General features: G+C 36.8%; 1 protein-coding gene across 1 annotated transcript; it reads left to right on the top strand.

The window, feature by feature from the left end:
* Window positions 1–18,419: 18,419 nt before the first annotated feature.
* LOC143530948 (uncharacterized) lies at window positions 18,420–20,317 on the top strand. Its single transcript, XM_077026358.1, has 4 exons — window positions 18,420–19,041; window positions 19,522–19,624; window positions 19,728–19,915; window positions 19,983–20,317. The coding sequence occupies exons 1-4, from the start codon at window positions 18,467–18,469 to the stop codon at window positions 20,260–20,262; spliced, it is 1,146 nt and encodes a 381-aa protein (XP_076882473.1). The 5' UTR covers window positions 18,420–18,466; the 3' UTR covers window positions 20,263–20,317.
* The last annotated feature ends 517 nt before the right edge of the window (window positions 20,318–20,834 follow it).

Below are 20,834 nucleotides of genomic sequence, written 5' to 3'. Positions count from 1 at the left end.
TCTTCCTTCGTCGCGTATCGCGATACCCATACTTCTGAGATCTTGCCTCGTGGCTTGACACGTCTGCCACGTGTCGCCACGTGGTCTGACACGTTCTGCCACGTGTCTTGGCCTGCTGCCACGTATCACCAGAGTGTGACACGTGTTGATGCATCATCACGGCCCATCGCGATACGCGATGGCCGTCTCCTTGGACTCCTCGCGTAGCGCGATGGGTTCCTGGATATTATTTTTCACTTTTGGTCCTTCATCTTTTGCAGCTTGTCACTTCTGGTCTAATTCCCGTTGTCCAAAAATACGCGAAGTGCAAATTGCGCCATTAAAGCGCCACATTTCGCCCAACGCCCTTCGCCATCGCCTTCGCCATCGTCTTCGCCCGAGCCCGAGCCCGTGCGCATGCGCTTCGGGTGCTACGCACCCTCTGCTTGGACCACTTGGTGCGTGATATTCATAAAAGAATATAACTATGGAAATTATCTTCCTTATAATGAGCTTCCATTTCTTTACAACTTCCAATGTGGGATGGATTCCATTTACCTTATTTATACCTTGGTGGAATGCTTCCACTTTCTTACATCTTCCAATGTGGGATGGAGTTTCTTTTCATATAAGTAAACTTTAACTTAGGAAATAATTTTATTTCCTTATTTTTCTTATAATTCCTTATTTAATATTTTTCCATTACTTATCTTGAGATTATTTTTGATCCTTCAACTTTCCTAAGTTGTCAAATTTGGATCAAATTTTGGGGATGTTACATCCTCCCCACCTTGGAATGAATCTCGTCCTCGAGATTCGTTGGTTTAAGAGTGAATGGTTCTTACTTTTCTATAGTTGATTAGATTCTATCTAATCGGGTTCTTGTTGTTGCAATCTGTATGTAGAATGACTAAGGTTTTTGTTTTATTGCTAACTTACATCCTCGAATGATGTAACCAGTCCATAATTCAGAATATCATTAGTAAATATAAATTGCTAAACACATTGATCAGTTGTGTTTAACTATTTACCTTACCGTTATGTATTCTAAACATTTATTGATGTTAACTACATTGTTGTTTTGATTCAATCTGTTGAATCTATTCCACTAAGTTGTTGTTTAGATTCAGTCTATCGAATCCATTCTATCCTTGATCTTGATTCATGATGTTCGGTATAAACAGTACTCTTGTACTTTGACTTATTTGCTATACTTAGCGATCGTATTTCTTGAATATCTTCGAGCTCTTTTTCTTTGACTTTTTGATCAACCTTTCTAGGTAGGTAATAATATTCCATCAGTTGTATTGCTTAAATATCTTGTAACGTTTGGTATATCATCCTCCTAGATGATAACTTTTCTCAACGTTTTCTTGTTCTAAGTTTCAGATGAACTTTTCAATATTTGAACCTCTTGATTGTTCTTTAGAGGTAATGAATATAATCATTCTTGTTAAATTCTGATTTCCTTTGTATTGCTTCATACATATGTACTTTAGAGCTGAGGGTCTCTCTGGAAGCCACCTCTTTATCCATGTGGATAGAGGTACGGTGTGCCTACATCCCACCCTCCCCAGACCCTACTTATAGCTATGCTATTGATGGGATTTCACTAGGTATGATTGATTGATTGATTGATTGTGTATTAACACGATCTATATGCTAATATTTCATTTATAACTTAGGGAATTAAATACCCTTCTTTGATTACAAAACTTCTCATTTAAGAACGAGTTACAATTAATATACAAAAGTTAGCTGATCTATCTTGACATTTCTTTGATATGATCTTGTCATTCATTAATCTTGATTAGCTTTTCTTTTAGGGCATTCAGTCTTAAAGTGACCCGTTTCTCCACACGTAAAACATACTCCTAGCTTCTTACGACATTCTTCTATTGTGTGTCCTGCTCTCTTGCAGTATGAACAATTGTTTGAATTTTCTAGTCGACACTTCCCAGTATGTTTCTTTCCACAAGTCTTACAGGCTGACTTGGGAGTACTTTCTTCTTTTCCTAACTTCTCGGAATCTTTAGCTTTCTTGGTTTCTTGGTTTTCCTTCTTTTCTTCTTCTTGGTTCCTTATCATATTGTTGATTAAGTATCCGACCAATTCCATAGCCGAATCAACTGTTTCTAGCATATGGGATCGTACCATGTCTCTTATTTCTCTTGGTAACTCATATATATAACGAGTTACTTTATTATATTCCGGAGTTACTAGATGTGGAACCAATCGGCAGTACTCTAGGAATTTAGTGTTATATTCCCTAAGATTTGTGCCAATAACCTTGTGATTCCATAACTCGATTTGAATTCGATCCATCTCATGAGTTGGGCAAAATTTCTTTAATATGAGACCTTTGAATGATTCCCAACTTAAGTTATACATTGTTTCTCGACCCTTGTTTTGAATTAGGGTGTTCCACCATTCAAGCGCTTCTCCCTTGAACATTTGTGAAGAATACTGGATAGCTTCCTCACCAGTACATTTGCTTATGGTGACGATTGATTCTTGTTCTTCTAGCCATCTCATAGCGGCTATACCATTCGAGTCTCCATGAAATTCTTTAGGATTGTAAATTTTAAAGTTCTTAAAGTTACATCCTTTTTGAATTTTTCGCTTCTTTCTTTTCTTGTTCCTTGGGTTATTATTAGCTGTAGAGCTATCACAAGTTTCTTCCTTTCTTGAAGAAACAGATTTACTTCGACTCCTCTTGTTAGATTTTGGTCGATTTTGACTCGTAGAAAAGTCTTTCATAGCTTCCTTAATCATCTTTTGAATTCCCTCTTTATATTGGGCGGGAATTTCATTATCTTTATTATTAATGTTTTCTTCGTTTCCCGATTTCTTGGGAGGACTGTTGTGAGAGTTTGCATTTTCTTCTCTTGACATACTACAATAAAATTTTAAAAGATAAGTCCAATATTCGAAGAACTTAAAACATATCTTTTATTCATCTTATTATAGTTACAAGAGTGCATATTATTTGTTACAATTATACTCTCTACATTTACTAAGGTTCTATTTCTTCCAACAGATGTTAAATTTCTTAATGTTGCTATCTTTCTTGATAGTCTCATTTTCTTTTTCTTCCACCTCTATTTCCTTCATTGTTTCTTCATTTTGAATGTGAACAAAGTAAGGATCTTGAGTTGCCGGAAAATTAAAATATTCTTGTTCATGAGAATATTCTTCCGGATAAGTCATTACTTCTTTTTTCCTTTGGCATCATTGGTTTCTTGGATCTACTTGATACGTCTCTATACGTATTTGGATTTTGAATAATCCGAGCTAGGGGAATGTTAGAATCAAATGAATCTGAATCTTCCTCCATTTTTGTTTGGCATGTACTTTCATTGCTAGATATAGGAATTGGAAGAAAAGATGTTCCCATAAATCCTTTTCCTTTACCAAATCAAGGCTGACATGATCCTTGGCTAGATTGACAATCGGACATCTGCGCGAAGTTAGATTTTAAGGATAGGAAGACGCTCATATCTTATTTGTATTATTCATTTCTTATCTGTATCAGTTTTGGATAATTTGTTGATACTTTCCAACTAAGCAATGTTTTGAAACCCGGACCGGACCGGGACCCGGTAAGCACGCCGGTTCGGTTGCAGCAGTTCGCCCGTTTACTAAAAACCCGGACGGTTCGGGCGGGTGGCAATCGGACCGGACCCGACGACCCGCCGGACTAACCGGTAAACACGTATTTTTAACTTTTTTATTTAGTTTTTAATTAAAAAAATCAAAATATAACTAAACTTTTAACCATAGACTGATCAGTATGCTATAACTCAATCATCTTCTTCGATTAATGAATTCGTTCCCATTACAGGAACTTTTAATCGAAACCATGTAGTGAAGTTCATAATTCTATTGTTTGAGAGAAACAATTATACTCAATATCAAATAAAAAACCATTAAAGAAAGGTGTAGAATTTAGAGAGGAGATGGAGATGATGAACTTTGAAATGCCTTTTTTTTCTCTTCAGCCGTTCTTTTCCACTTTTTGTATTGTAGCCAAACCCTAATATATTAATTGATGGGCCTTCAAACTAGGCTGGTTTATTAGTTTTCTTTGGGCCTTAAAACTTGGTTGGTTAAAAACAAAATGTAATTAACATTAATAAAGTTAACTTATTATTTTCAATTTGATCATAAATTTATAATGGAGTATGAATATGTAGCGTATTGAGAGTAGGATTATAAATAATTTTTATTTTTGGATTATTATGAATTTTTTGAAGTTCGATGGATGAAAAGTTAGTTAACATTTTATATATACATATAAATTATATATATATATATATATATATATTATTTATGACGTCACCGGGTCAGTGACCGGTCCGACCTTCCGGGTCGGTCCGACCTGTGACCCAGTAAGTCAGCCGAGTCGTTGTCCGGGCCGGGTCTGAAAACATTGCAACTAAGTATCTTGTTTGCTTGAATCAATATTCATATAATAAATTTTCAAAACTTATCCTTAATCAAAGCCTATGTATAATTAAATACCTAATTCACTAAGATTGATGGCTCTGATACCAACCTGTCACATCTCACTTTAGGGCCTAGGCGTGTGACCATAAGTTGGTACATGTTTTGTAAATAAATCAGAGTTGCGGGTTTTATTTCAGCGGAAGTCTTTAATAAAATATTATTACTTTGAAAACTTATTAAACTCTCGGGTTTAAATACCCGTTCAATGTTTCAAATACATCTCTTTCGAAAACATATTTCTTTTATAATATTTTGAAATAAAATATCTGAGCCATCAGATAGCATCTTATGAGTATAACTCCAATCTTCTATTCCTCTTTGCTTGTATAGTCTAACCTTTCTTGTTTCCCTGTAACATGGGTGAAAAATACGTCAGCACAAAGCTGGTGAATAACGCTGACTCTAAAATCTCTTTTCAATACCTTTGTGAAACCAACAATAATACCTTTGTGACTACTCATTAGGCACCCAACTATATTGGGATCAAATTACCCTAAGTACCTTGTACAATTAATTATATACACAATATCATTTCTCTGAACAGTCCCGTAGACCTTCAAAGGCATGTTGATGATATGCATGGCCTCGGGAAAATGCAGAGTCACCATGTATGTTTGGATCCAGACACATGTATACTCTTAATCAGAGTGTCTGTTTCTTATTATTGTACACAAAGTTTTAAGGATTCGTAAATCCCATGCAAACATTCTGACTCATTATAAAAGGTTTGGGGGCATATTCACCTTGTCTGTTTATAATCAGTTTCTGATACTGATTTATGTTTTCTGATTCTTGTCTTCTTGTTTTGTTACCTCGGACCTATAGTACGAGAATAACCTTTGAATAAATAACTAGATCAGCGATCTAGCTTTAGACCTTTAGTCTATTTTGGTATAACTTCAACCTTGATAAAATCATTTGTTTATTTAAAACATTTGGACCTCTAGTCCCTTTCTTTATTTACCAATCATATGCTACGTTTCTTCTTCAGGAAGAAACGTTTATTCTGAGTTTCTTCTTTAAGAAGAAACATTAATTTCATAATTATAATCTCTTGTGTTATACTTCTTAGTCATAAAGAAATACTATTTTAACCATAACCTTTGCTTAAGAAAAGTTATTTTATTCTTAATCGTAATCAAGGTTTGGCTATAACTTCGACTATGGTCTTAAGCCATTTATAATAATATAATAATAACTTAGGCAGAACCCCTTACCTCGCACGGGTATTCAGAGTTAGATTTCCTAAGTTTATACGGGCAGCACTTCTACTCTATCTGCACGTTTCTCGAGGCTTTCTTGATCCACCTTCCTTGGCACGCAAATCGAGGCAATGTTCGGTCGTCGGGTCATGCACGTACTTCAAGACGGAATATCGGGTTACTTTCGGGTTGCAAGAACTTCGAGGAAAACGCCGGGTATTTGGCACGGATTATGAGGTATTATTTGTTAGGTCGGTGGTACTCAAAACGATGTTCAGCACGCAAACCGAGGTAGAGAGAGAAAGTAACTTAGAGAGAGAGAGTGGAAAGGTGTGTGTGAGACGTGAGCCTCCCTATTTATAGACAAAATTGGATCCCATCGCGATGGGCTCCTTTCTTCCTTCGTCGCGTATCGCGATACCCATACTTCTGAGATCTTGCCTCGTGGCCTGACACGTCTGCCACGTGTCGCCACGTGGTCTGACACGTTCTGCCACGTGTCTTGGCCTGCTGCCACGTGTCACCAGAGTGTGACACGTGTTGATGCGTCATCACGGCCCATCGCGATACGCGATGGCCGTCTCCTTGGACTCATCGCGTAGCGCGATGGGTTCCTGGATATTATTTTTCACTTTTGGTCCTTCATCTTTTGCAGCTTGTCACTTCTTGTCTAATTCTCGTTGTCCAAAAATACTAAGGCGACTCTCAAAGCGGCTCGCGGCGATGCAAGCGTGCGAAGTGCGCCATCAAAGCGCCACATTGCGCCCAACGCCCTTCGCCGTCGCCTTCGCCATCGTCCTCGTCCTCGTATTCGCCCGAGCCCGTGCGCGTGCGTGTCGGGTGCTACGCACCCTCTGCTTGGACCACTTGGTGCATGATATTCATAAAAGAATATAACTATGGAAATTATCTTCCTTATAATGAGCTTCCATTTCTTTACCACTTCCAATGTGGGATGGATTCCATTTCCCTTATTTATACCTTGGTGGAATGCTTCCACTTACTTACATCTTCCAATGTGGGATGGAGTTTCTTTCATGTAAGTAAACTTTAACTTAGGAAATATTTTTATTTCCTTATTTTTCTTATAATTCCTTATTTAATATTTTTCCATTACTTATCTTGAGATTTTTTTTGATCCTTCAACTTTCCTAAGTTGTCAAATTTGGATCGAAATTTTGGGGATGTTACAGTATCAGAGCTAAGACTATAAGATAGGCGGTTAGACGTAGCGACCTAGTATATTATAGTTTATTTTAGGTCCCAATTGCATGTACACCATATGTGCTATGTGCCTGTATTTTTAAATTTTTTTGTCATATGCTTAATTTATATTTATGAAGTTTCATATCGTCGCATGTACACATATTCACACATAATTCGAAGGTTTATGCCTATTTTATTCTCTATATCAAAAGTTTTGTGTTATTTTAATGATGTAATTCGTGTTTTGATTTTTTTCGATTTTTCGTTCACCTTAAAGACGGTTTACGTGACGGTATGTAGTAATTTTAAGGGGGGCACACCTGCGATTCAAACCTCTGACACCAAGGTTATTTAACCAAAGGATAAGCAATGCGCATCAGATGTGGGACTAGGTTGCTTACTTGGGGGGTTCGGTGAGGGTGTTGAAAGTTGAAACCTATTAGGCCAAAGTATACCACACCAAATATCATAAGAGCTACAACTCTAAGTCGTCAGTGTGACCATTTTTCTTTGTGAATAGAAAATGGTTACACTAACACTCTTAAATTTACATACAAGTAATGGTGATTCATGCAACGTATGATTCCAAAAGTCATTAAGTTTTAATTGAAAATTCTAAATGTCATGGTGACACATGAACACTTGATTTTCAATTTGATTTCATTATTTACATTAATTTCTAATTGGAATATTTAAATCCATTGTGATTCATGGATATTTCAATCTCAAATTTAATATTGTTTAATGTGATTTTCTAAAAGTTGATTGAATTGAATTGAAATATGAAAATCCATGGTGATTCATGTATATTCAATTTCGATTTCAATCTTGTTTCATGTGATTATATTTATTTTTTAAGATGATTTATGTAATTTTAATAATCCCTATTATTTGTTTAATTGTTTAGGAGGTCAGGAGGCAGAAGAGAAGACATTACATGTACCACCGGATCCAGTCGCACCGGCTCAGGTCTTTTGTCACCCTCCTCCGATTATCCGAAGGCCAAACCTGCTGTAGTTCTCTCCTGACTCATGAGGTTAGATTATAACAATATAACCCAAGCTTATTTGTTTATTTCATTAGTTTTATAAAATTAGTGACTTAGGGTTAATTGATCATAATTTCATGTTTGTTTATTAAATTATCTTGATTGGCTGTTTATGTCAACAATAGTAAGTTTTAAGAATTGATCGAGAGTTTTGCTTCCAAAAATGCAAGGAGAGCATCATTTTTCGTTTAGGTATTTTAATTAGATTATTTTTCTACAATATTTATGTTTTGTGTATCGGAATTACAATTATCGTCGTATGATTTACTTTTATTTATGAGTTATCGAGGTTATAATTTACATAAATGTGTGTTTTTAGCTATCAAGACTTGTATATTTCTTTAAAAATAGTTTACAAACTAATTTTAATTATTTTCTTAAGTACTTGGAAATGTTAGATCCAACTTGCTCTTATAACAAAGTTTGGACCGAAAAAATCGAACACTCGTTTAACGTACGTTGATAGTTCTAAAACAATAGATCTACATACTTGGTTAAGTCTTATTAAGTTTTATTGAGTTATCTAGATAACATTCATTATTTTGAAAAGTTGACTTTGGGTTTTACCAATTATCAAGACCCAAACCAACAACCCGAAACACTCGTTAAAACCCGTTTTAGTATCTTTATTCCAAAGGGACTTGCATTCTTGCATTTTTACCCACCTTATTACTCAACATTTTTTGAGTAAATATTAAGGTTAGATACTTAACCCGGTTACGAGCAAACTTACATTTTTAAAGGGTTATTATTATAAATTCATAAATATTTACATTTTAAACCTTAAACTTTAAATTGTTGCATTTCTTATCATTTTTTTCAATTAAAGACTTCTTAGACAACCTTTCAAATACAAGACTTCCTTTCACCTATACCTTGCCCATTAAACCTCATCCTTCCGGTTACCCGTTATTTTACCGATCAAGTTTATAACTTGAATGTGAGTACTTTCATACCCCGTTTTCCATCTTTTGTTTTTTGGGTGACATTTCATACTTATTCAAACTAAATGCTTTATACTTGAGTCTTGAACCACAAATGTTACTGTATACTTTACTAAAATAATTGTTTGATTTGGTATTCTATGATTATATGCTTATGTGTTTATCGCTTTTGGTTGGTGGAACTATAAAATCCTAGACTACTTGGCATCCCCTTGTAGCAAGGTGTCATTAACGTAATGCAATCAACGATAAATATAAAATCCTAGACTATTTGGCATCTCCTTATAGCTAGGTGTCGCTAACGTAATTCTATTAGCGATATCTATTTATCCAAGTTATTGCTTTTATTTATCGTTTTGTATACAAGTTTTGTGGCATTTCCTTACTATATACTATATGCTCAAACTTATGAATTGTTCACCAACCTTTGTGTTGATAAACTTTATTTTATGAAATATTACTGGTTTGACTTTGGTTGACTCGAGAACTTGACGAAAAACGTTATCAAGACCATTAGGATATTAGTCAAACGAACAATATATTTGTTTACTTGTATTCAATTTGTTTGTATGAACAAGATGTATTGTTTATTGATTTATGAAATAAATGAATTGATTAAATATTGTCACTTTAATAATGTCTTGTGTTTTGGGCAATCCGTCGCATCCCGGCATATTCCGGCTTTGGTCGGGGTGTGACAGATTGGTATCAGAGCCACAAGACTATAAGATAGGTGGTTAGACGTAACGACCTAGTATAGTCTTTACTTTAGGGTCCTTATACAAACGAGTCTAGGAGGATTCGGCACTCCTAGACATCGTGCGGATCTCGTATCGATCACCATCGCAGCGGGGACTTACAAGTGGTATCAGAGCCGTAGGCTCTTATGCTATGGTTCGAGAGCTGCGTTTTGGTGTTTTTGGCCCGTTTCAGTCGTTTCAGATCTGATTTTTGTTGGGGAAGACGGTAACGGCGAAGTTACAAGGTTTTGGCGAAGTTGTCGCTAAAATTTTAGGGTTTTGGCGAAGATAATAGATGGTGAAGTTACTGGTTGGCGAAGTTATTGGCTGGCGAAGTTATTGGCTGGCGAAGTTATTAGTTGGCGAAGTTATCAGGTGGCGTAGTTATCAAATGGTGAAGTTATCAGGTGAAGTTATCAGGTGAAGTTAACGATATGCTTTCCTTTTTCCTCCAACGTTCAAGATATGGTATTCCAAAAAAAATTAAAAAAAATATATTTTAGTTGAAATTTTCTTGAACGAAAATTTTTATATGTTGTTCATATGAAAGGAGGATCATTGTGGAAAAATTTGGTGATAATGTTATTGGAGATCATGGATGCTCAGGTAATAAAGATCATGGAGGCTTGGTAAAGGTTTTGATGATTATTACAGGGCATATGTGTTAGATTTCTTCAAGGTGGTTTTCTTATGAAACTGGTCACTTGATGTTGAGTAGTTGAAGATTGAACCTTATCTTATTAACCGAATGGTTGAGATGATCGATTAGGAATCGGGATGCAGGTCAAAGATCTCGATCGATATAGTTCGGGGGGCTTACATTGAATGGGAGATCTGATATGGAAGACGTCGGGTGATTGATAGATTTGTGAAGCTACAAGACAGTTTCAGACACTGCTGGTTGAAGACAGGATTGATGTTGTGTATATATGTTAAGTTCAACCTTGAAGATCACAGTGCAATGTCTGAAGATCGAGTCCTACCAGAAGAAGAACACAGAAGATCATAGGTTAAGGGGGTGTCTATTGGTGCATGTTTTGTAACAGATGATCTTTAGTGTTTGCTAGAATTGAGAGCAACGGTCAAGGGGGAGTCTGTTGGTGCATTTTGTGACCGTCGCTATGCAATTCCGACCAGCTGGGGAGAAGTTGTGGAGGGAGCCAACTTCACGTGTTGGTGAAGTTAGGAACAACTTCACTTGTTGGTAAAGTTAGGAACAACTTCACGTGTTGGTGAAGTTAGGAACAACTTCACATGTTGGTGAAGTTAGGACAACTTCACGTGTTGGTGAAGTTAGGACAACTTCACCTGTTGGTGAAGTTAGAACAACTTCACCTTAGGACCAAGCCCAAGCCCGCGTAGATGTTTATCTATATATATGTATGTTATGTTTAGGGTTAGTGGTTAATCAGAAAAGAGAGAGGGTGAGCAGAAAAGTTGTCTATAGAAAACAGATAGGGAGAGTCTCGTGGGCAGACCCAAGGTAGAGATCACATCGGGTCGGTCGTAACATGTTTTCTCTTTCGGTATGTAATGTGTTTTGATTAATATATAAAGCACTATGTAGATCTGTTTATTTCGCTCGTGTGTTTGTTTGTTTGTGTGTAATCGTGTTCTTCGTCTCCAACACCATAAACGAGTCTAGGAGGATTCCGCACTCCTAGACATCGTGTGGATCTCGTATCGATCACCATCGCAGCAGGGAGTTGCAGTGTTTACCCTACTTGATTGTTCATTACACTTATTTATTTATATGCTCATTTATCCCATTAAATCGTAAGTATACACAAACACTCGAAACATTCTAAGGTATCCTTACCTTACTTTTGTTAAAAATTTATATATACACATGCACACACTTTCATAATAATCTAAGGTATCCTTACCTTACTGCGAAAACATTAGTTTTATTGTGTTTTGTGGATCACAAGCTTAACTTGGATTCCGTTGTTTCAAATCTCCTTAAAGATTGTCTCATATGAGATGACCACTTTAAGTTATCGAATGCGAGTGTTTCGGTCGCCATCCTAATTTTCGGTGTTGAAACAATAGAACCACGGTGGTTTGTGGACTAGTGTTTTAACATGACATTGTATCCCGATTTATTATTTTTGTTACAATCGTTATTTGAGTCGAAAACATGAAAAAGACGCGGTGGTACGTGTACATGTTTAGACTCCAACAAGGTATTTTTATAAAGGTTTTTAGTGTCGGAATATCAAGTCATGGTGATTCATGCACGATTTTTCCGCCTTTAAATCTTATGACATTATTTACAAATTTCAAAGCTTTAAACCATTTTTTTTTCTTTTACTTTGCCATATAAATTCTCATCACAAGTTTTCAATTATAAATTTTATCCTTTCATTGTCAATATTTCTTTTATGTTTTGATTTCACATGATAAAGTCTTTATACAAATTTTCTCACTTGGATTTCACACCGCGATTTTTGTTACAAAAATTCGTTATTATAATCTCTTCAATGTAAGTTAATATATATATATATATATATATATATATATATAATATTTTGAACTATTTATAATGATTTTTAATTTGTCATCCTTGTTCATTAGGACCATTTATAAACAAAATTTTTATCATATGGATTTCATCTGTAACATCCCAATATTTAATAATAACATTTTTTAAGTATTATTTCTTATAGTAGACAAGTTCACTTAAGTAGTTAAAGAAATAATAAAATAATAAAGATGAAAAGAAAGTAGGCTAATTAGATGGAACTAATCATGGACAAAAAAAGGAAAGATGGGGCCTTAGGTCCATGGGCATAAGGGAGTATAAATACCCCTTAAACCCTAATCCTTTCCATTTCTATCCATTCTACACAATTGCCTACACCTTAAAACACACACTTAAGCCAAATACACCTCCCATAGCCGCTGGCCACCATCCAAACCTTAAACCGATCATAGCAACATTGGACCTTTGATCATACTAGGCAAGATAACAAGTCCAAGACCACGTATCAAGCTAGTCGTGACCTTACAAACGTCTAAAGGTTATGTTCTTGATCTTAAAGGTTACGTTTTAATGAACGAATAATCATGAAACTCAAACCTAGAGTAGATCGGGTCTAGATAAATCATAAAGTTGCAAACTTGATGATTAGAATGGACTTAACAAACTTATAGTTATGAACGGTTCATCAAGAAAACCCTAGATTTAGCTAAATGGACGTTTTTATGTTTAAAGGTTCAAGCTTTATGCTAGAAACGGGTTAGATCTTGGCAATGGGGTGATAACGAACGTTAATCGGTTAAAAAGGTTGGGATTTAGACGATTAAAAGTGTAATTATGGACCGTAAACCGTTATTTGAGCCGTAAATGGATTTTGAAAGTAGGAAATATAAGTTGAAAGCATCAGACAAGGGGTTCTCGGACCTGAGCCTCCATATGGGTTCTCGGTCAACGAGGGTTCTCGGTGACCAAGGGTTCTCGGTCAACCCACGTTCTCGGCCAAATATGAGACTTCGGTCAACACGAGATCTCGGTCAAACCTGAGTTCTCGGTCAGACCATAGTTCTCGGTCAGGATGGGTTCTCAGTCATGAGTTGGGTTCTCTACCAAGAGTTCTCGGCTGGCCAGTTCTCGGTTGGGTTTTGGGCCTAAATCAAGTTGGGCCCAGGTACCATAATGGACAGTTGGGCTAAGCCCATATCTAATATAAAGCAAACTAGCCCATTATCTTAAGCTTAGCAAATAAGCCCAACTTAGAAAATAATTTAAAATGTTAATGGAAAATGTGTTAAGACAGTTAATGAAAATAAAATGTTAATAGCAAATAGGCCCAGCTTAACCCAAGCCAGGGGCTCTGCCCCTTGGACCCCGCTAGGGGCTGCCGCCCCTAGAACCTCGTTGCCAGGGGCGCTGCCTCCGGATCCCCGTTCGATAAGAGCAATATTTAAACTAGAAACATGATATGGGTAGTGATAGTTAAATTGATACGTGTGATTGTTATACAGTTAGTCGTGCACAGCTCAAGAAAGGGATACCCATAAACGGTGAACGTAACCGCATTCAGGTGAGTTTCTAGCCCCATTTCTGTGTTATGTTTTCGGGGTTGTGTGCATACTCGATGTGATTGTTAATACACTTATCCTAAGTGATAAGTGTATGTCTTATGTGATTATGTGAAAGGTAAGAATGATTGCTTGTTGGTACGTGAATGATCTTCGGATATTGCACGCACTGTCAAGTTATAATGTTATGTATGAACTATGAATGATATGTATGTATGTTATGAATGAATGTAAGAGATAGAAAGGTAGAAAAGGGACTGGACCCTAATAATATCCAAGACAGAAAAGGGACCGAGCCCTTTAATAATCTCGAGGTAGAAAAGGGACTGGACCCTAATAATATCCAAGGCAGAAAAGGGACCGAGCCCTTTAATAATCTCGAGGCAGAAAAGGGACTGGACCCTAATAATATCCAAGGCAGAAATGGGACCGGAACCTAATAATATCCGAGGCAGAATAGAATAAAGTAAAGTAGAATTTTAAATATGAAAGTATGAATGAAAGTATGTAAGTGCTTATGTAATGTATGTTATGTTATTAACTAGAACTCACTCAGCGTAGCTGACTTTTAGTATGCACGCAGGTGAGTAGAATGAGACAGCTCGCTTGAAAGGAACACGTGGCATTGAATAAGAGGCTGGCATCGGAAGACGTTTATGTTTAATATTATGATATTTTGAAAGACAATGTGTTTATTTAAGACAAGTTATGAATTAATGTAATGTTTATGAAAGTTTTTATATTCCGCGTATATTTTTATTAACTTTGATGAATTGAACTATGTTGATGAGTAAATCCAACGCCCAAATGTGAGGCACCGGTAACGGGGTCTTACATCATCATATTAAAAAGGTTTTATGATGAATTTTGCCTTTAATTTTCAAGTAAAATTCCCATTATATAGATTTTAAATTGTCTTTAAAAGCTTTCATACAAGATTTCATAAAAATCTTATTTTTATAATGATCCCGTTCATTTTGAAACTAACATTTCACAATATCGATTGTTTAAATTTTCACGACGTTTAAATGTGACCGGCCCAATAAAAAAACATATTTTAGATATCCAAAAACCAAAGTACTATTAACACTCTTCAATACTCATCATATTCATGATTTATGAATGTAGATGTCGTTTGTGAGTTGTGACTTTGTCAATTTAATAAATTCATCGGCATTTTGCGGTTGTTTGTTTGGTGTAGATAGGTAATCCGCCAATTTCGTTCACTCGGCCATCTCTCCCAATTGAAAAAGATAATTACTATGTTGCATTACACGTCAAGTAAAGGGAATCATGGATCAAACACTTTATTAGACTATCTCCAATGGAAAAAAAAATAAAGAAAGCTTGTACATATCAGTAATGATGTGGATTGATGACATGGATGAGAGAGAGATTTGAGAGAGTGAAGAAAGCCATTAGCTAAGAGCTTAAAAATGAGAAGAAAATAATGTTTGTGAGTGGAGATGCGGGACCCACATGAAAATGACCAAAGTCGAGTTGTGTTTGGTTTGAACTCGACTCTTTTATTGATATTTAAAGCTTTTCTTTTTACGTCTAAGACGGGTATGTACGTAAATTTCAATGTTGTGTTTGGTTTGAACTCGACTCTTTTACTTGATATTTGAAGCGTAAGTACCAAAGGTCTTTACTTTAATGGTATCAAAATGTATACATATTGGGATTCTTTAACAAATGGTTAATTGTTCCACATAAGATGTTCAAGTACAAGCTTTTTTTTTAACGACTATGTTAAAGTGTAAGCTAATTTACTCTCTAAGATAAAACTATCATCTATATTTTATAATTCTATTTTTAAGAAAGTAAACATAATAAGCTCATAGCTTGGGCTGTAAATGAGTAGAGCCAAACTCAAGCTTGTTCAAGCTTGTATTAGTTTAAGAGGGCTTGAGCTCGAACTTTGCTCAGTTAGAGTTGTAATAATCCTAAAATTCAAGCACGAGTGCACGACTCGTGAGTTGTTCTTGAAACTCAAGCTCCGCTCAGCAACTACACACACACACACACACATATATATATATCAGTTTTTTGAATGGCAATTTAAATCACTAATGGATCACTGACCTATTCGATAAATTATATATGAAAAAAACTCATGTATGCTTGCAAACCAGATCAAGCTCAATATGTAAAATAAGGCTCAGGCCCTATATTGAGCGAGCCTTTAGGGGGGGAGGGGGTTATTCATTGTGATGGTATTTCCATCACTTTGACCATCCAATGGTATGGTGACACCTAACCCCAATCAAATCCATCACTAGTGATGGAATTTAGTGGTGGTGGTGGTGTGATGGTTTAATTATTTTTTTATTTATTTTTTGTTATTTACAACTTAAAAAATAAAAAATAATATTTTAATAGAACATATTACACCTTAAAAATTATAATTAAAAAATAAAGTTACAATAAACAAACTACTCCTCGTCCGAATCCAGAAATTCCAAACCTAAAGAACCTACAACTTCAACTAGATCATCTCAACCGATGGTGAATATCCTCATCCCGCAAGTCTAATTGCACATTCTCGGGAACAGGAACTTGAGTAAAAGGATCTGGCACCCAATCTGGAAAAATTACACGTCCATTTTCTTTTATTAACCTATTGTATAATATGATGCATGCATATACTAAGCTAGAGATCGTGGGTTTTTTCATTGCACGAACCGGTCAACTAAGTATGCACCATCTACCCATTAAGACACCGAAAGCTCTCTAGACATCTTTTCCTGCCGATTCTTGCAACTTCTAGAACGCCTTTTCATTGGTCTCAACAGGAAACGAAAAGGCTTTCACAAAAACAGACCATTGCGGGTAGGTACCATCGACAAGATAGTAGTCACGTCTATAAAATCTCCCATTGATAAAATACGGACAGAAAGGTACGGTACCATCTGTTACGCTTTGAAACAACGGTGATGTGTATAGAACAGTGATGTCGTTGTTTGAGCCAGGAACCAAAATAAGAATGCCAAATCCATAATTCATTTGACGCAACCGCTTCAAGTGAGATGGTCGGTAGTTTGATTTCACCCTTAACATACGTCCCTCGAAACTCACGTGACAATTCCTTCATTCAATATGTGTACAATCGATGCTACCCGAGCATCCCTGGAAAATGCCATCTAGCCTCATACGCGGCGTAAAGACGTGTAATGTCGTGTCTTGTTAGTTTTCGTAGAAACTCTTTGCCATACAATTTAATAATTGTGTTACAAAAGAATTTGAGACATTCACGTGAAGTTATCTGAGACATTTGTAAGTATTCATCGAATTGGTCGGGTGAGTTACCTGTCGCGAATTGACGAATAACGGATGTGCATTTTTGAAGCGGCGTAAAACTTCGTTTGCCCTTCGCGTCGTAATATTCTTGAAACCATTATTCGCTTGCTTCGACGTCGGCTACAATCTTTAAAAATAAAGATTTCGGGAAATGAAACCGTTCCCTAAACGTCTCGTCATTGTATTTCGGCTCCTCCACAAAGGAATCGTTCATTAGCATTTCGTGGGCATGCATATGATCACGATCCACCATTTTTTTCTTTGGACGGCTCGGGCCTTCATGTTCGTTATATAACAACGGGAACCATTCAACAATGTCATCGTCCGAAAACGAAAGGCTATCGGTGTCTAGCGAAAACAAGTTGTTCGGAAATTCCATATTTTTTTGTTTTGAATTGTAGTGGTGAAGAAATAGGTTTTTGTAGTAGAAGATTGAGAATGTTTTGAGTTGGATTTGGTTTTGAGTTGGATTGAAATGGTTGTTTATTTATATTGTTTAATTTAATTTTACTTTTATTAATTACCCAACCCCAACGGTCACCCAATGTTTTCAGACTCGGCCCGGGCGTCGACCCGGATGCCTTACCGGGTCAAAGGTCGGACCAACCCAGGAGGGCGGACCGGTGTTTGACCCGGATGATGTCATAAATAATTTAAATATATATATATATTTATATATATATAATTCATATACATATAAAAATTAATAATAACAAAAAATAATAATAATAATAACAAACTTTAATGTTTATTTATGTTTAATACATTGTTTTTTGAATATATATATATGATATATATTTTATCAATAAGGACAACAATAAAGCTTGGTTGGTTGGCTCATGGGTAATTGTTAAAGCTTCTACCTAGGAAATGACCCAAGTTCAAATCCCATCATGCACATTTCATTTTAGATTTAATAAAAAATGGGTTTTACCGATCGACCCGCCGGGTCACCGGATCCGGGCCGACCGCCACCCGCCAAACCTGGCCGGGTTTTTTAAAAACGGGTAAAATACCTCACCCGGCCCGGTTTTGAGACCGGGTCCCGGTTATACCGGTCCGACCGGCCAGGCCGGGCCGGGTTTCAAAACAGTGGTCACCCCCCTCCCCCCAACAGTCACATTTCTTGGATGTCTACACGTAATGGCCATCACGGCCAGACACCCATCACGCGTGATGGGGGAACCGACGGCGGTTTTTGAGAATGCATAACGAGTGATGGGCTTGCCATCACGGACCACCCCGTCCCCCCCCCCCCCCCCTCTCATAAAAGCTTAAGCTCGTTTTCACTCGATTCAAGTTTTTCACAAGCCTATCTCAAATAACTCGCCAGCTGCTCGGCTCGTTTACACCACCGTCTTGCCAGCCCCATACTAGATGCTCTCATAGCTCTTGATGACTACAACTACAACCACAACCACAACCACTATCGCCGGCTTCCTTTATCATTAAATTAATCCCGTTACCGGCCGTTGTAAACCAACTCCGATCCCAATGGAAGCTTCACTGAGCAGATCACTTATAACAATAATATCCACCAATCGCCACTTCCTTCTTTCCAATTCCAAACGCCACACCATCAAACCACTCGCCACTCTCTCATTCTCAAACCCTAATTCTCACACTCGCATCAATTTACCCAATTTCAACCCCACATCGCAATTCACTGCTAATGCTTCAATACCCACTAATCATTTTGCTCGTATATCATTATCCGACCAAACCCACAAATCTTTCGAATGGAAGTTTGCTCTTGACGGAGTAAATGACGAATTAGCGTTTGGTGTTGAAAGCAACCGGCCGGCGGTGACTGTGGTGGTGTTAGGGTGGTTAGGATCAAAGCAGAAGCACTTGAGGAGGTATGCTGAGATGTATAACACGTTTGGTATGAATGCCGTTACGTTTGCGGCTTCGGTTAATGATGTGTTAGGGTTTGACTTGGGGAGGAAGCTGGAGTCGAGAATCGCGGCGTTGGCTGGTGACCTGGTGACGTGGCTGGAGAAGGAGGAGGATGATGGGAGAGAACGGGTTTTGGTGTTTCATACTTTTAGCAACACGGGTTGGCTTGCGTAGGTTAATTCGTTCGTGTTTGTTTGTTAAGCTTTTATTGGACAAATGAATTGTTCACGAACGCCTAACCGAACGAAGTTTCTTGTTCGTGTTAGTTCGTTAAGGAAATGTACTTGTTCGTGAACGGTTCACGAACACAAATTAACAGAAACAATGTTTTATTTGATTTGCTTATCCGAGAATGGTCAGTGCCAAGTGTCAACGGTTAAGTCTAGCTACCAAGTTTGTGTTGGTGTTGTTTTTAACGTTCATATTTTAATTAACATTTATATTTTTGTTTTATTGTTAGTAATTTTACTTAATTTATGTATGGTAAGATTAGATAAGTCTACTGAAAAATACTAGAAACCTTTAATGAACAAGCGTTAACAAACATAAACAGACGTGAACAAACACATTATCGAACGTTTCTGTTTCTGTAAACGAATAATTTACTCGTGTGAGTGTTTTTTTTAATGTTTTTGTAATTGTTTTTGCAGATATGGTTCTATTTTGAACTTGTTGCAGGGTAGAGAGAAGCTAATTGAGAAGATCAAAGGGTGTGTTATTGATTCGGGAGGGGATCCAGAGCTTGATCCCAAGGTTTTATCTTTTCTTTCTTTCATTCTGATTGATTAGGTTGATTTTCATGGCAAAATTTTGTGCTTTTTAACATTATGGTTTGATTAATTTTGAATGCCTGCAGGTATGGGCTGCGGGATTTGCGACAGCATTGCTTAAAAAGCAAAGCTCTGCTGTTAATTCTTCATCTGAAGCCGATGAAGTACAAAATGAAGCAACAAATGCGAAGGAACCTTTGTTCATTGAGACCTTACTTTTGAAATTCTTTGAAAAGTTCTTCACGCATGTTCTTGAATTCCCGGATATAAAGAAGTGCCTGTTTTGTAGTTTCTATCGCAATAATTTCTTACCGATATTAATTCAATGTTTTATGTGACAGGAGGTTAACCAAAGTAACCACCACACTCTCAGAAAACCAGCCTCCTTGTCCTCAAATCTACATCTACAGTACAGCTGATAAGGTTATTCCATGTCAAAAAATCGAGTCATTTGCAGAATACCAGAGGAAACTTGGAAGACAAGTAACAACCTTTAACTTTAAGTCGACTCCACATGTCGATCATTACAGAACTTTCCCAGATACGTACCGGTCTTTGATTCAAAGTTTCTTGAAAGATTGTTTTATTGCAAAAGATAAGCAATTGTACAACATACATTGAAAGCTAGTAAGTGGCTTCTTGATTTCTTGCTTTTAGTAAAGACATGTTTAGTTTATACATGCCATGGTAGTCTTTGTTTAACAGAGTACAACTAAAAATACTATCTTCATAGCAGGACCGGTTTTATTATACGACCCCACCCAACGCATACCCTAGTCAAATCTGCAAGTGTTCATATGTTTGTCAAAAGTGTACTTTACAAATATTACTAAGGCCCTCTTTGTTTTTGCCTCTTTTCTCTAAATAGAGGAAAACGTCTGATTCGGTCAGACGTAATCAGACGTGGGGCTGTTTGTTTTTTTTCTGGCATTAAGAGGTTCAGCGTCTTAATAGCATCTGAACCAGTAAGAGCTTTTAGTGGGCCTGAAAACCTCTTAACCCAAAAAAAACATACGTTTGTCTCCGGCCTCCATTAACTTCTAACCCGGAGACTAGGCTCCATCTCCGACGACTAGAGGTTCGTCTCTAGCCTCCACCTCTTAATGATTCAGATTTCAAACATTTGAACCAACTCTTAACATTCAGATGTGGTATTCAGATTCAGACTTAAATCTCTCAAAAAAACAAACGGG

Source organism: Bidens hawaiensis, unplaced genomic scaffold (assembly GCF_021521415.1).
Source record: "Bidens hawaiensis isolate Kalapana, Puna unplaced genomic scaffold, B.hawaiensis_p1.1 tig00009067_1, whole genome shotgun sequence".
Classification (NCBI taxonomy): Eukaryota; Viridiplantae; Streptophyta; class Magnoliopsida; order Asterales; family Asteraceae; genus Bidens; species Bidens hawaiensis.
This window is presented reverse-complemented; position numbering and strand designations above follow the sequence as displayed.

What these genes read in the sequence shown, in the direction of transcription:
- LOC143530948 (XM_077026358.1), top strand. Translation starts at nt 18,467, where the DNA reads ATGGAAGCTTCACTGAGCAGATCACTTATAACAATAATATCCACCAAT. An exon ending in AGCAACACGGGTTGGCTTGC is followed by an intron (nt 19,042 to 19,521) that starts GTAGGTTAATTC and finishes TTGTTTTTGCAG; the next exon opens with ATATGGTTCTATTTTGAACT. An exon ending in GAATTCCCGGATATAAAGAA is followed by an intron (nt 19,916 to 19,982) that starts GTGCCTGTTTTG and finishes TTTATGTGACAG; the next exon opens with GAGGTTAACCAAAGTAACCA.